Genomic DNA, 17,362 nt, shown 5'->3' with positions numbered 1-17,362 from the left:
CCATAGATTTTAGTCCAGTTTTTATTAAGTGAAGTACATTTTCGTCTCGTCTTCATTAGTCGACAAAAATGCATACTGTTTTAGTCTTAGTTATTGATTATTAATGAGGGTTTTAGTCTAGTCTAGTTTTAGTCTGGTGAAAAATGTGTGTTGACGAAATTATTTTTGTTTAGTTTTCGTTGACGAAATTAACACGAATCTGTTTCACACTCCACACTTCTGTCCCACCTTTATGGCATCCCTTAACGCAGAGGCTTTGTCCCGTCTCTGTTACATATTCTGCATCTTTCACACAGACAACATACCAGCAAAACCGGGCACAGAGAAGAGCCAGCATTGATCCTCTTTCGCCTTTCAGACAGAACCCAGCGAAGCAGGATATTTCCACAATTGTGTGAGCTTTCATACAAACCCACGACATTTTGAGGTCAGATAACATGATGAGGTCTGGATTGCTTTCATCACAACAGGGCGGGAGATTTATGTCACTTTTCCAACACAAGCGTCATCTTACTTCTCTTCTGTTTCTACTTCAGAAGCCGTAATATTGCCATTCCATGTAGTGGCCATTAATGCAGTGTGGAAAAGGCAGAAAATTGGCAGGTTGACTTCTTTACCCTCATTTCATGTTGGTGCCATTCATACAAAACAGCATCATAGCAAAAAGGCAGAAAAATGCGTGAACTCTCAGAATATATCTGTGCCGATTTTAACGCCCCATTTAGCATCATCTGAAAAATACAGTTACAGTTTGTATGAAAAGTTACAGATAAAGCGACCCGGATCTCGTGATTGTGCTTTGATTGAATCGAGCGACACGTAGGAGGACGTCTGACTCATTCCCGGTCCGTCTGACCACCCCCTCCTTGGAGGCCGCCAGCATCTTTGCCGTCTCTCGCTCGTCTTCGTTCGCCCTCGCCTGTCTCGTGTCTGAGTCATAGCGGAGGTGATGTGAGGCCAGGTGATGAGGTGCAAAGGGCTCAGGGGCCCTGACTCTCAAGCTCTGATCATTCCGATCGCCTGAGACTTCACTCATACTTGACAAGGAATCTCCAACGGCGTCTGGTTATTAATGCTGACGGAGCCTCGCGTTGTTTGCATACAAAGGCATAGATGCTTTAAATTGAGTGTTTAAATTCAAGACATATACTGTACACCCACTTAGATAAGTGCTAAGTAAATCAACAAAAAAATAGCGCATCACAAATACCGCAAATGACACATAAGTTGTAAAAAAAATAATAACAATAATAATAATAATAATGATGCTGTAACTTGTAATAAATTTACACTATTCATGGCAGCCTTCTCAAAACAAAACAGCAAGAAGGTCTATTGCTACCACCGCTGATAAAACCACACAGCTCCTAGAGCAGGCATTTGCGCAAAGCCAGGGAAAGTCTCTCCAGTTCTGCACTGGAACTAGAGTGATCCCTCACTATTTACCATTTTAATTTTTCTATTGTACTTATATTGTGGATTAGTCACTGCGTTGAAAGATTTTGTGGTGATTATTTTTCCACATGGATCACTGCCGCAGAGCTGGAGGAAAGAGTGCATCAAAGAAAGAGGATGTCCAAAGTTTGGGATCAATTCACACTTAAATAAAATAAGCGAAAGTGCAATGTGCCTTTTGCAAAGCACAACTGGCTTGAGTTACACAACACTAAAGTGCTTCTTTTTTTTTTTTACTTAACTTGTATTCAACCAGGAAATAAACACAAGCACATATTCACACCTAATCTGTGGTTTGACACATTTTCTCCAGTTAACTGCCAGCTAAGCTTACACTATCATTCACTAACTCTGTCATTCATCAATAGGCCAAGCCACGCATTCAGTCACAGAAACTACAGTACGGTAGACCATGGACAAAATAATACCTGCACCTGGTATAATATGCATGAAGGTGTGAAATGTATACTGTATAAATAATAAAATTAATACATATAAATGACGATCCATTTACCATTTGGTCTATCAAGCAATTGTCTGAAAATCACCCCAACTATAAATGAGGAATTATCGTAAACTTATTTTGTTAAATGTTCATCAATAATGATACCTAGAAACTTAATGATGAACATTTAACATGGAAAGCACATATAGAACATGTCAAATCTAAGGTGTCACAAACCGTAGCTGTTTTACACAAGGTTAAAGAATCATTGAATAAGAATGCTCTGTTATTGTTATATGATTCATTGATTGTTCCATACCTGATCTATTGCAGCCAAAACCTACACTGTATCCATCATTTTTTTTTACAGAAACGTGCTATTCGTGTTGTTTGCGGTTGTGGATACAGAGACCACACTAATCCAATATTCATACAACTTAAAACTTTAAAATTTAATGAAATTTAACCGCCTTAAATTTTTGTATAAAGGTATAAAGTATCATGAAATCTTACCAATTAACATGCAAATCAACTTTTTTTTTTTAAAAAAAAAGGGAAAGTAAGTACAAATTAAGAGGAACAGATATTTTTTCCAAACCTTAATACAGAACAAAACAAAAAGAACGATGTATTTCAACTCAAGGTGTTTGTTTGTGGAACAATCTGGACTATAAAACAAAATCATCTCAGTCCATTTACATTTTTTTAAAATGTTTAAAAGCACAATTACTGGAAAAATATATTTAGCACTTTGAGGCCGTCTTGACGGTTTGCTGTCATTCATTTTGTGTTGACATTTTTGTGTGTGTGTGTGTGTGTGTGTGTGTGTGTGTGTGTGTGTGAGTGTGTGTGTGTGTGTGTGTTGATTAGGGGCAGATATCACACATTTTTTTCTTTCTGTCTGTCTCCTTTCATTTCTTTTTCTTTTAAAGAATGACTTTTTTTTTTTTAAGTAGCAATTTTATTCTTTCTCAAAAGTGTAAGTGTCAAAAGGGTTATGGTTCAGACACCCAAATTGAGTTTAGGCAAAGATGCAAAGAAATGATTGACAACTAAAATAGCAACAAAACTTATCTTCATTAAGGAGATGAGCAAAATATTTTCCTCCACTTTGTGCTCCTTGTCAAGGTCCAAATAATGATCCTAAAAAAGTCATCTTACTACAAATTTCTTTTGTTTTGGTTCTCATTGTGGAGAACATGATGCAGGGGTGGATCTTTTCTGATGGTTCACAGGGCTTCAGACGACCCATTAATTTGCTTATTGCATTAGACGGAAAACTTTTTTTTTCTTTTAAATAACGGCAACCTAAAAACAATATGAAATTGCTTGATGTAGTTGTTTTCTCATTGTTTTAAATTAAAGGTGAAGAAATCCATCTATTTATCTGTATGTGGTCCAGGTAGGAAAAAAAAGGTTTGACACCCCTGTAATGGAAAGGCCAGGTCTTAAGCAATCAATGGGGTTACTTTCCTCAGATAGTCACAGCGCCACCCAGTGGTGACAGGATGTTTTTCTCCCCACAACCACTATCACAAGGGTCATGCTACTGAACATATGTAAGTGTGTGAATTAGGTCTGAAGGGAGCCATATTCTCTCTTCGGACCCGACGGAGCCCCCCAGGGTCTCCCACCCCTTCCAGCTGTTTTCCCTCCCATTCCCGTACTTGTTGTCTCCTCCCTGTGTAAAAACAAAAAAGAATCTCCATCTGCATCTATCACCCTGCTACACATTTAACACACACTTATTGATGCTGGGAAGCAAACGACGAGCCTGCGCAACTCATAACAGTCATTGTGGTTTTGGGAGTGCACCAGGACTGGAGCAGATAAAATTCCCATATAAGGCACGAGGACACTCTACAAGCTTCTCGGCTCGCTCTCGCAACTGGCTTACATCATCAACTTTTCCCCCCGTCTGCTGCTGCCGACCTACAAAGCCCTTTGTGACATATACACACACAAATGTCATACATAATGTAGGTGCCTGAGCAGCCTGAACATCTATACAGTTGTCGCTGGGGATACGTTCAAGATCCAAATGCAGAACACAGAATAAACTGCAAGCATAAAAAGTGCAGAAAATATTGTATGTATTGTAGTGTCTGTAGTGTCAACAAATGGCTGAAAAGCCCGTTGTTGGCTGTGGCTCCCCTTTCCCACATGTGAGGGCATTGAAGTGAAGCTCCATATTTGTAGATTGTTTTATTTTTTTGTCTATCTTCTGTTAGCTGTAAAAACTTACCTTTTACCGTTTTTATGCTCAGGCTAAAGCAATAAAAGTATTGCTTTGGCGTCATCTTGTGGCGTATTGGTGTCAAGGAACTACGTTAAAGTGAATTGAGGACTTTTTAATTAGACAAATTTAAGCCGCGTGTCCACCGCAGGACGTTCGGGAATGGGGAGGGAGGATGGACTTTCACAGGAACCATTCTCTCAGCCGGCCCATTTGGCGACACGTAAATGCCGTGCGACGGTTTCTCTCGCGACGTCACCCAAGTATCGCGCAACGAAAATCACGAGGAAGAAGATAAACTTTAGGTGGTTAGTGTTTTTCCTCTGCTTTTTATATTATGTACTTGGCGTGGATGGATGGTTTGAGTGAGAGGAGACGGCGTTTAGATTAAGTATTTAAAACGGCCGACTTGTAAGTCACAAGTTTCGATCGACACGAAATCTCCTTGCGACAGTTTCTGTGACGCCACCCAAGCACGGCGCCGCAAAAATCAGAACAACAGTGAAAGAGAAAAACTTGTGGCGGTTGCTGTTTTTTTCTGATTTTTTTTTTATGTACTTGGCATGGATGGATGGTTCGAGTGAGAGGAGACGGCGTCTCGATGAAGAAATTGAAAAGGCTAACAGTAGAGTGGAACGAAAATAGGCAAAGGATTATTAAGAGAATTGCTTTGGTGGAAGAGACTTAAGCCGAGAATGCATCATCGTTGTGCATGAAGGTCAAATAATTTTTTATACTAAATCATTTTTAGCCAATCAGCACTCCGCCGATCGGGAGTTAATCGGACCGGCGTAGTGCCTACCATCGAGTAGGACCTCGTAAGTTCCTGTAAATGTGGCCCGGTTGGGAAGGCTCCTGCAGTGGAGACGCGCACATACGGGGCTGGCCCCGTAAATTTACCCCCGAAGTTCCTGCGGTGGAAACGCGGCTATAGTGCTTTATCACCATCTTGATGTCAAGAAACTATGTTGACTTGAGGAATTACATAGATAAAATAAGTGATTTGCCACCATCTTCTCATCATAAACCGTTTCAGTGGGGGAGACGTGAAATACTTGTTTTTCTTTACTTTTGCTTTCCACGTGAATAGAAGACTCACTGTATTATTAAATAAATAATCCCACAATACTGTATGAGCATCCAAATCAAGCAGGAGATGGATTGAAAAGGTGAAGATTTGAGAAAAAAAAGAAAAAAGAGCACAAACAGAGTTGATAAGACGCTCAGCAGAGCAAGGGTCATTCCCAGTCAATCCCCATCGGACCCCCCCGCCGGCCCCCACTCCTCCACCCCGGTGTCCCGCTCTTCCCCTGCTCCAGGATGTGCGCTCGTGTGGGAATACGCGAGGAATGTGGCCTCCTTTGTTTTTGGTGTGCGATAGGCTGTCGGTTGGCGGTCATCTGGATGCGTGACGAGCTCCAGGCTTGGCAGAGGCTGACGGCGGGCCACGCTTTACCGGTCAGACCCTTCTATAGGGGAGTGGTGTTATCTGACATTCTAGAGACCCTCGTTCGCAGGGGAATTCATGCTAGTCAACTTGCTTTACGTCCAATCACAAGAGAGGAAGCTAAAGATACAAAAAGAGTGTTTCTCTTTCCAAACTGCATTCCCCAGTCGACCTGAAGTCAATTGTAATCTTATTACGACAGTCATCATTCTAAGGAGACTAATCATATTTTTCCAAGGTAAAAGTTGTAGGCTACTGCAATGAAAATAAAGTTGCATTATAAGAAAAATAATAATTCTTAAAACAGGCATTGTATTGCAATAAGATGTCATTGCAATGAGAAAATGTACATTTTATGGCAATGGTGTAATGTGTTTTAATATTTACAATTTTAGAAAATCTCATTAGAATTAAGTTATGCTTTTCAAGAGATAATAGATAATTATTATTCCAAGAAAATGTGTTGTTTCAAAAATAAAGTTGCCGTTCTAAGGTGTCAAAAGGTCATATTTTTGAGTAGTAGATTTGTATTATGAGAATTAGGTTTAAATATTATGGGAGAAAAAAAGTGGTGAAAAAAAAGAGTATACTGTCACTGTTCTGTGAAAAACACAAATGTTCATTTTTATCTCTTTTAAATTTTTTATTTTTTTTTACATTTTTAGATGAAACTGAATGCAGACATCCCAAAAACGTAAAATAAATAAATAAATAAATAAATGTGTAAAAAGGACATGAGTGTTTTTCACAGGACAACAAAGATATGTCATAATTCTCACACCAAAATCAAAATACAACCTTTTTCAATTTCCATTAAAACAAACCACTTTTAGTTTTAAATATTTAAAGCTGTAAAGTTTTAAAGCTTAGTAAATCAAAGCAAAGTGCTACTGAATGTATTCAAACACAAGTCTACATATGGTGTAGTTAAAGCGCTATATAAAAAGCAGGCCATTTACATGTCTTACATCCAATCACTGCGAAGTAAAATAAAGACCCATAAAAAAAAGATGTGTATATCCCCCCCAGAATAATCTTACTATAAAATCCAATTGTCCGATTGAGTCAGTGGATGTATCAAGTGTGTCTCAATTACGTCACGCACTATCAGGGAAGTAAGAGCAAACATGAACATTTCTTCTTCAATATGTGCTGCATCTCTCAAATAATATACAGTATATAAAAGGTGACCAATCCATGTGTGTAACCCAATTTTTAACAACATTTTTTCTATGAAATTTTCAAAAAATGTTCAAATGTCAATGACATTATGACGGTTTACTTTACTCAAATTGAGCATTGTTCGCTGAAAGAACGTATCATGATGTTTTGCCTTTAAGAAAAGTACACGTCTAGAGGAGTCTTTAAATAGACTTGCAAGGTGAAGCAACCATTGCTCTTTTGCACAAGCATACGTCTCCAATACACAGAGAGCCTTTTAGTGTTACCCTACCATGGTAAAGTGCTAAATTATAGAAGAGTAAAGTGAGTATATAACTATAGTGTAAGGGCATCGGGATGAAGTGAGGTGGGGTTGATTGAATTTGCGAGTCTTTGGCTTTCATGTAGCCTTCATGTTGACGTACAAGCAATCTTTACACTGTATAGAAAAAACACAGAAAGGAAGGACAGCACCATGTGTAAACACCGTCAGCTGTCATTCACAGTGATAGAATGTATTTACCACAAATGGAGAACCGTTTCAGGCAATGCTGTCCATGTGCTTTTCCCTATAAATGACCTAAAACATTACAACGGATAGTTTCTCAAACTCCTTTTTCATAGTGAATCCGTAAAATAATCATAAAATTTGGACGACGTGCTTCCATGACACCGCACAAAAAAGCTTCACAAATGAAGTTCGTTTAATTCCTTAGCAGGAGTTCGTCAAAATGGCTGACTTCCTGTTCAATTTTGACCATGGGTACTTGGAACTTTTTTGTGCATTATTTTATTAGAGACACATCCAACCAATTTTGTATTGATTGTGAAACTGGTGTCAGGGTTAATTATTTTTTCTCATTTTCCAGGGGGCGCCACTGAGTGAATTTTGGTGGGTTGTGTACAGCGTCCCTAAAACAGAAACATTTTCAACAGGCTACAAACTTACTAAAATGGGTGAGTTTTCAAGCATTCTGATGCCCTCAAAAAGGTGATTCATTTCCTGCTTGCTGCTTGTGCTCTAAAAAAATCTTCATAGCCAAAAAACAAAAACAAAACTCAAATCAAACCAATTTAAAAAAACAAAACAAAACAATGGAATGCAGGATGCCAAAAGACCATATTAGCCAATCAGAAGCTTAAGGTCACTGGCAAAAAGGCTGTTACGACAGTGATAGTAAGAATAATCATATTTTTTATTCTGACAATGTTGTAGTAGAACAGGAAAAAAACAATAATTCAGGGAAAGCCCTTTAAAAAAAAAAAAGTCATTAATTTAGAGGAGTAACCTGAGGAGCTTGTCATATTGTTTCGAAATGCGTAAATTTAATGAGGGGGAACCACCCCCTGATTTGATGTTGGTAATTTGATGAAAATGGTGTAATACATATATATATATATATATATATATATATATATATATATATATATATATATATACTGTATTATTATATTATTTATCATACTTATTTTTCTAATACAAATGTTGGAATTCCAAGGAGAAAGGTTGAAATGTTTCTGCGACAAAACTTTATTTTGAGAAATGCATCATCTTGCAAAAATAAATATTATTTAATGAACGATTGTAAAACCGCTCATCCCAACCCAAAATTATTTTTCTTATGTTTTAAGTTTATTTTGGTAGTTTCTTCCCAGCGTGGTCCAAGTACGCATTCATAAAATGCTACTCGCTAAAATAGTACAAATATTTTTCCCACAAAACATACAAAACATTTTTTATTTGTCAAAAAAACAAAACAAACGCTTTGGTTTTCATTGACCATTTTCATGAGCGCAAAGTGGAGATAAATGTGTTGCACTGCTACTCAACACACTAACTCAGCAAAACAAAGCAAAGTGCTATTGAAAATATGCAAACGTCAAGGGAAAAAAAACACTCAAGCAAACATTTGTAGCACTTAAAATATACAATATATAATACAAAGAAAGAAATCTGTACAAGGACGAGGACACTGACAGACGGAATCAGATGTGCTTTCATGTTTCATTCTCAGTCAGGACCGGAACAGGTGAGTCAAACATGGAGTCAAATGTGGCAGCGCACTTGAAGCAAAAGTTAGGTGCGAGCCAGGAAGGAGCACTTTATACTGCAACAATGCAGTTTGTGTGAAAAGGAAACTGAACAAGTTCTTCCTAACACACTGCAACAATATGACACTGGCAGCAAAATATAATCATGTACATACTGTATAGTATGCATGGAAAAAAAATTAACCATGAAGTCATCGATTGTTACTTTGTAAATATTTTTTAAAGGGGTGCGAAAATCTTTCTCTGAATGTTTTGGACACCTGTTATCATGTTAGTGTTAGATCATGTCCGACAATTTTTGGGTCGCCAAAGCGATTTGACTTCTTTGGACAGCAAACTAGTCCAGACTAAATAGTTAGTATGAATGTTTTGTATTATGTTGTTTGTTTTTTTAAAACAGTAACGTTTATCCAACATAAAAAAAACGATTTTTTTTAATTATTGCCCCCCCCCCCTCCCCACACACACCCCAAAAAGCACATAAATCTGAGTAAAACGCTATGAGAATGCAATATGTTTCTTTTTTTAAGCTTATGCGTCATATTTGTTCTGAGCTGACGTTATTGTTTTTAGAAAAAAGTCAAGGGACTAAAACGGTATCTCAAGGCAACAAAGTAAAAAAAAAAAGTCGGTTACATTTTTTTAGAAAAGATGAGGAAAAAGTTGTCAACAACGTGACATGCTTAGACAGCAAACGAGAACCAACATCTCTTCTATAGGTTCAGGCAGTTAACTTAAAAAAGGTTTAAAAAACGTCAATTTTTCTTCCATTTAAATATATATATATATAACTGTTTTAATCTCTTGCCACAAGATGGCTGTTGGCATTAGCTGACGTCATGTTGTTCTTCAGTCATATTGATTTAAGTTAAAGTAATAAGAGAATAAAGTTGTACTTTATGAGGGGAAAAAAAGTCTTACAAAAGTAAAGTCAATGGTAAATAATATTTACCAGAAAAATATTTTTGTGTTTTAATGTCTTAATTAGACAGCAAAGTAGTGGATAGTAAATACGTACAGCCTAAATTTAACGTAACAAAAGTTTAATTTTTTGAGAAATAAGTCCCTACATGACACAAAAAAGTATGGATGTTGGCTGTAGCTGACATCACGTTGGACTTCTTTAGGCAGCAAACTGTTTAAGAGTGAATCAGCAGCGCCTCTGCTGATCACAACCAAAAGACATCAACCATCAACTACCCACAATTGAGCATTTAATAAGTGTCAATACCCTCATCCCTGGCAAAGGCAAAATGAGAGAAGTTTTTGGTTTGGCAAAAGCAGCAAAAGAGACAATTCGGCTTCAAATCGTCTACACCTCAAACGTTTTGTTTGATTGAGTTGTGTCGTGGAGGCGACACTGCGGTCAGTCACGCAGGAAACCGACAAGGCAGACGACCTAACATCCTGTCTGAGCTTTTGAAAGAGACACTTCCTCCTAAAGAGGAGAAGACGTCACTCTGAAAAGTTCAAGTCACTTTTCTGGAAACAAAAAAAATTATCTCTTTGGACGAAAAATACATTCAACAACAACGACAAAAAGTTTCAAGTGAATCAAAAGCATAGGCATTTGTAAGAAAAGGGTGTTGCTTCAAAAAAATCCACAATTGTTGGATGTTGTGCTTCTTAATTTTACACAACAATCAATGCTCCCTGCATGTCCCCGCGCGCTTTCGCCCGCCATCAAGGCTTCTTGGCGCCGGCTTTGGCTTTGGCATCGGGTGCCGGCGACGTTGACTTGATGTGGGTCATCTCCACGTCGGCGACATCGGGCGGGAGGCACGAGCGCATGCGCTCGATGGTCTTCTGGTGGGCCGACCTCTCCTGCTCCAGCGTGCGGATCGCGTGCTTCATTTTGCTCTCGCGGGACAGGAAGTTCTCCACGTTGGTTTCCAGGGATTGGATCTTCTGTCGGGCCGCCTGGTAAAAACATCACAGTAGGATTGTGTTCTTGAATGTTTATATTTCATGATTGTAAAGATCACATGCAAATCCCTATACACCACGCTGCCCTGTATCACCCGATAATGTAATAATTTCCTGAAAATGTAATGAAATTTACACTTAACTCAATCAAAAATGTAACTAAGTCCAATAATTTAATAATTTCACCACAATATAATAAAAAAATCCTTACTGATATTGGAATTATTACAGTTATTACATTATTGGGGATTTATTACATTTTCTGATAATGTAAACCTTGACAGTTAATTTAATAAAAAGTCCAAAGTTTGGAGAATCTAATTATATATATATATATATATATATATATATATATATATATATATATATATATAGTGTTAAACCAACTCTGCAAAGAGTTAATCAAAGTAAGCTCCGCCCACTTGTTTAGAACTGCCTTCAGATTTCTAAACTAGGTATCCATCAATTTGTTGTGTAGTGTATATGTACTAATATGAGGAGGTGATTAAACATTTATTGAGTTTCACAGTCATAATGACCCTCCGAGGGAATCTGTAACTACAATGTGGGTCACGTGAAAAATGAGTTCCACATCCTTGGTCAAAAAACAAAACCAGAGTAGAGACAATTTTAAATAGATTAGCTCTTCTTCCGCATTCAGCAGAAAAGGCTCCACAGTTGTGAACTCGATCATTCTGGCATCCATTAAATAGTTCAACTGAGAATATGCAGTCTCCTGGTTGTTATTATTAGTATAGTGAGCATTCAAGATAAAAGAACCGGTGAAAGTTCACATCAGAACTTTACATGTTAAATTATGACTTTCAGTGTGCCATATTATGCATACTTATTATGCATTTCAACAGGTTCATATACTATACCTATCGTGTGTATTATAAGTCATCATTTTATCATTACTTCTTACTGTCTACTGTAGTGATACTTTACTTGCTACTTCCCACCGTTGCATAATTAGAATATATTTGTTACTTCCCACTTCTATATCATATCAACCACTTATCTCTCTAATTTTTGTAAGATTTTGAATCAAAATCATTGACAATGAGTGGAAAACCGCCATTTAGAGGGGACTCGAGCGTGGGAGTTGTCGACTGTGTGGCGGATGTGTAACCACAATAGCACTGTGCAGCCCTTAATGATGACAATAAAAAGGTTGAAAACAAACATATCCTGTATTAAATATTCCAGACTACCAGTGAAACAAGACTAATCTCATGGTAAATTAAATAGCATTTGGTACAATGATCATTGACAAATTTTAGTACAAAACTGCCAATTTGGAGGGAGTTGAACCCAGAGCCTGTCAACAGTGAGGCAGATGTGAAAACCGCAGTAAAAGTCTGCTGCTATTATATTGTGTAATATAATAGTGATTATAAAACAGCTTAATTATATTGAAGACCAATTATTGCTCTGAACAAGCAGTCTTTTTTCTACTTTTTTTTTTTTTAAATGTTTTGTTACACTGCCATCTACAGGATATCTGAGCCATTGCACCTTGCCAGCCACAGCCACAAACTGACTTGTGCTGTTTACCTGAAGTTTCTCCAGCAGCTCCATGTTTTGCTTCTTGAGCTGCCCGTTGGTCTTCTCCAGCTTGTCCAGGCGCTCAGAGTCGTCGGGCGTGGCGCCGCCTTCGGCCACCTCGTCCTGCAGCACGTGGTACTCCACCTCGTACGCGTGCAGCTGCTTGGAGATGTCCATCTCGGTCACCTGGTGACCAGCAATGGGTGAGACACTCAACAGTACTGCACATTCACTGATAGCTAAGCAGGACTTTGTTAGAGAGTTTGTTGTTATTTATGGTTGATGTTTAGACTTGTATGACAGTAAATGAAAAGGAATAAAAGGTGCTTTATCTGTGACAAAACTCTCTTTCACAGATGAGAGAATTTTAGTTTAATAGCACTTCACTTCTATTTACATGCATGACATATGCTGGTTGAGCTATCATTCGCTGAAAGGTACGACGGCGTATTAAGGCCACATATAAAAAAATATATATATTTTTTTTTAGAGGGTGGGGGCAATATCCAGAGAAAAAAACTCACAAATTTGCCACTTTATATAGTGGCAGATTTGCGAGAAAAAAAACTCAAAAACATACGAGAAATACACGTAGCGTACTATTCGACTGTTTGTGCCAAAACTTTTCGGTCAAGTTTCCAAATAAGGAGATAGTAGCCTAATTGCTTTAGCAGAGATTAACCATATCAAGTTAAGCATTCGCTTTTTGAACCGTTGTATACGGCCATTGGCCAGCGACAAAGACGCCTCGCTTTGCAAAGGTCCACACCCGGACGATCAAGAATTTAAGTTAATTTTTTAAAATGTATATTTACTTGTACATTTGTGTTTCCATAATTATTATTTACACATTCATACATTTTGGTATTTTTTGGTACAAGTATCTAAATTGATGTGTCGAATCTGCTACTCTGCGTCATTCAATTGCATTTACCTATGGTATGCTAGCATCTGATTGGTTACTGTTAGTCAGCTGATAGGGGATCAGGAAGTGTTGTCGCTCTAGCTGCGGTGAATGACGGGTAAAGTTTTAATTTAAGAATGAATCAGTCTCCATCCTGCCTTTTAATTTTATAAACAGTGTTCAATTAACCACCAACGAAACCTCACATGATTAGATTATGGCTACGTGACGTGTATTTCTTGTGAGTTTCTGAGTTTGTTTTCTCGCAAATCTGCCACTATATATAAAGTCGCAAATGTGCCACTTTATATAGTGGCAAATTTGCGATTTTTTTTGCGGAATATTGCCCCCGCCCCGCCCTTTAAAAAATATATATTTATACATAGCCCTAATACGCCGTCATAGAAAGGCTTGTGTTATATTATTGTTTTTTTTAACGTAATTTTTTTTTTTACAGTGATTATCTAATTTATGATGGCAGCAGGCTGAACCTAGAAGAGATTATTTCCATCTTGTCATCATTTCATATAGTAGGATTTTTTGGGGGTAGTTTTCACAGTGCTTAACTTCATTTTTAATGTGTAGATTACGAACATTAAAATGTTGCCTGTGCATTTAATACAGGTTTTATGATAGTGATCTTGTAACAGAATAATACAGTTTTCACTTTGGGGAGAATCACAATATATGTAAAAAAAAAACATTTTGACCAATATAAAAAAAAGTAGTAGATGACAGCCACGACATCCTCACCTTGGCAATGGTCTGCTCCATCTGAGCCTGCGTGAGGCTGGGAAGCGTCGTCTTCAGGTAGTCGACAATGCTCTCGAAGCTATCACACTCCACTATCTCCCCCTGGTGGTTGCTCAGCAGACACAGGGCCACTTTGAAGATGACCTCTGAGCCTTGGGCAAATAGAAAGTCTGAAAAACAAAACAAAACAAAAAACATGAGGTGTCACAAACAATTACAAAACCTTATGTTAAAAAAAAAGTCCCTGGTAAAAGTAGAATTAATGATTTAGCTAAAGCAAAAAAAAAAAAACTAGTTAAAAAAAGCACTGACTGCTTAATACCAAAAAAAACCCACGTAAAAACTAATTGTATTATCAGTTACATATACCACTTTTTTAATAATCTAGAATAACAACAATACCTTATTTGCGTACAAAATAGTTGCCCTCTTATTAACTCACATGGTACAAGGAAGAAAAACAATCACTTAAATGCTGTCAAAACATAGCTTTGCTAAAGTTAACTGAACACACATTTCATACGCATACACATTAGTAAATAATAACTACTAACACAAATACAACTTACTTGACAAAGTAAGGAGTACAAAGTAGTAGTAGAAAGTATGCAATATAATAACAAAACCCTGCATATTTGTGGTCCGGCATTACATAATTCACCTTTTCATAGATTTGTTGGCGAAACTATCCTCTGCTATTTGCTGAAAACATGTTTTTCTGTTTCGGCCAAAATCAGGTCTAATGTAAAAATTTTGCTTTGGTGCCATCTTGTGGCATCTTTGCTAGTCAGGGGAGGAGCTCCATTTAGTTAGACCAGTGGTTCTCAAATGGGGGTACATGAAGGCAGTGCTCAAACCTCCATGGGGCCCTAAGCAAAATTAGATTTTGGGGCCTCTGGCTAGGAAAGCAATTTGTCCATGAAACTCGTCCTGCCTACTCATTTTACAGTAAAATATATTGACTTATTATTACATTATGCAAATATTTTAGGAAACTATAACTTAATAAAATTTATTTGATATTTAGTAGGCTATTCAGTTTCATTGTCTCCCCAAACCAGAATCTTTCAACGCAACTTGTCATATGCTACCTAGCATCACCTGTCAATCGTTTGAAATTGTTATTTCAAAAAAAGTTAATTATTTCCTTTTGAGAACAGATATTTATTATGTTCCTAAAAGAGGACACTTAACAGTGATCATTTTATGTGCACAAATCTTTATCTGTAATTAAGCTAATTCTTTCTTTTCATAGTTATATCTTTAGAATTCCAAATAGTGCAAGAGAGACCACTGTTCAAATGAAGCTCCAAATTTTAATAAGTAAGACAATGAAGGCACAGTACTGTGTTTTAAGTCTCTCTTTTTTTCAACCAAAAATGCTTTGCACTGGTTTTAGGGTATTTGGCAGAAAAAATATTTCACTGTAAAAATGTTGAGAATTACTGATTTAGGCCGTAACCTTCTCTAACAGGAAAAGAAAAGTGCTTTGTTGTCATACCACTGTTTATAAATCAGCAAGGGAAAACAGCATTTTTCTTTTGTTACTTTCCACACCTGCACAACATTAAACATAAACAACAAAGTGAAGCTAAAATTTGACGAGCAATTAAAATAACGTACCAAAGATGCGTGAGACGAAGCCGAGAGGGAACTGCGAGGCAAAGAGCGTGAGGAACCATGGCGCGGCGTACAGGCTCGGGCAGATTTCGTACTCCTCCAGGTGATTGTACAAGTCGCGGTGGTAGTCGTGGAGCAGTCTGGAGAGCTGGTACATCTGGATCTACGCACAACACACACACACACATTACAAAACATGCCGCAACGCAGAAAAATAAATGATATTTGGATTTGGGCAGATTAAAGGGAACAATGCGTGCTATTGTAGCTGCTGAACGTTCCCAAGCAAGAGAGGCTTGCTGAGGCATGCACCGTGCTCACTCTCACTGCATGGCATTCGACTAGAAGCCACCCTGACGGTAAAAACACACAAGAAAGGTACGAAATGCCCTTTACCGTCCTGCACAGGTGGTTTGGGTCCTTACGGACGTTAAGCAGGAAGTTGTGGCGGCGTTAAACATTAGCCTGCCTGCTGATGTTTTCACAGCCCCCGCCAATGTCAGCTGATGTTTAAACGAGCCAGCTAACCAGCCAGCTTGAAGGTGTGGTCGCACTTAGGAAGGTGAACAAATGTTTGCAGCCTAATGCAAGAGGGCAACACACACATGTACTCTATACTACTATAAAGCGAAAACTGTCAGAAAAAGGAAGGAGCTCTTTTTCCTTTTTGTACACTGGAATTTCAAACTATTCATTTTTTTTGCAACATTCATATCAGTGCTAATATTTTTTTCAGCCCGATACTGAACTCTTGAGTAGTCACAGATACACTCTAGTAACCTTTGATACATAACACTCCCCCCCAAAAAAAAAAGAATGACAGATGAGTGTAAAGAAAGACATATATCCCAATACAATACAATACTTTTCCTTAAAATGGCATGAAATTAAAGATAACTAAAATAAGTCCTGGTATCGGACCAAATCGATACATAGTATCGGTATTCGCCCATCCCTACAATTATTATTATTGCTGATATTATCATGTAAACAAATGTTTAAGGATAGATATGCCATCCATCCATTGGTATGTATTTTATATATACCCGGACTCAATCTCACGTCCTCTGCAATGGGAGGCGGACGTGTATATGTATATACAATATATATATATACTGTATATATATATATATAAACATTTGTTTACATGATAATATCAGCAATAATAATAATTGTAAGGATGGGCGAATACCGATACTATGTATCAATTTGGGCCGATACCAGGACTTATTTTAATTATCTGGTTATATATATATATATATATATATATATATATATATATATATATATATATATATATATATATATATACACACGTCCGCCTCCCATTGCAGAGGACGTGAGATTGAGTCCGGGCTTCGGCCTTCCTGGGTGGAGTTTGCATGTTCTCCCCGTGCCATAGGTGTGTAGAGTGTAGATGGTTGTTCGTCTCTGTGTGCCCTGCGATTGGCTGGCAACCAGTTCAGGGTGTACCCCACCTACTGCCCGAAGTCAGCTGAGATAGGCTCCAGCACCCCCCCGCGACCCTTGTGAGGACAAGCGGTTAAGAAAATGGATGGATGGATGGATGGATATCTTTTTTGGGGGCCTTAAGTGAATTAATTAATATATTCTTAATGAAGTGTTTATTCATCAATTGGATAATACTTTTTCCCCTGGTGTTTTAGGATTTTAAAATGTATTTTATTATTGTTTGTGTGCTACAGCCTGTATGTATGAGTGATTAGAAAACTTTGATTGAACCCATCTGACTTATCTCACAAAACCTTCTCTTTTAAAATAAGTAATGAAAAGAGAGTGCGAGTGAAACACGGC

The 17,362-nt window shown here is 37.7% G+C and overlaps 1 protein-coding gene across 6 annotated transcripts in view; it reads right to left on the bottom strand.

Moving 5' to 3' along the window:
• Positions 1 to 8,465: 8,465 nt before the first annotated feature.
• Positions 8,466 to 17,362, bottom strand: part of tbc1d4 (TBC1 domain family, member 4) — a 49,586-nt gene continuing 40,689 nt past the window's right edge. For all 6 annotated transcript variants that reach the window (XM_077580178.1, XM_077580180.1, XM_077580179.1 and 3 more), the window contains 4 exons: positions 15,551 to 15,710; positions 13,928 to 14,097; positions 12,280 to 12,456; positions 8,466 to 10,716 (listed from right to left, as the gene is read on the bottom strand). In XM_077580178.1, coding sequence (XP_077436304.1) covers positions 10,480 to 10,716; positions 12,280 to 12,456; positions 13,928 to 14,097; positions 15,551 to 15,710 — 744 coding nt within the window. In that variant the 3' untranslated portion in view covers positions 8,466 to 10,479. The remainder of the gene's footprint in view (positions 10,717 to 12,279; positions 12,457 to 13,927; positions 14,098 to 15,550; positions 15,711 to 17,362) is intronic.

This window comes from Vanacampus margaritifer, chromosome 11 (genome assembly GCF_051991255.1).
Source record: "Vanacampus margaritifer isolate UIUO_Vmar chromosome 11, RoL_Vmar_1.0, whole genome shotgun sequence".
Lineage (NCBI taxonomy): Eukaryota > Metazoa > Chordata > Actinopteri > Syngnathiformes > Syngnathidae > Vanacampus > Vanacampus margaritifer.
The sequence above is the reverse complement of the archived record's forward strand: the minus strand, read 5'-3'. Positions and strand labels throughout refer to the sequence as shown.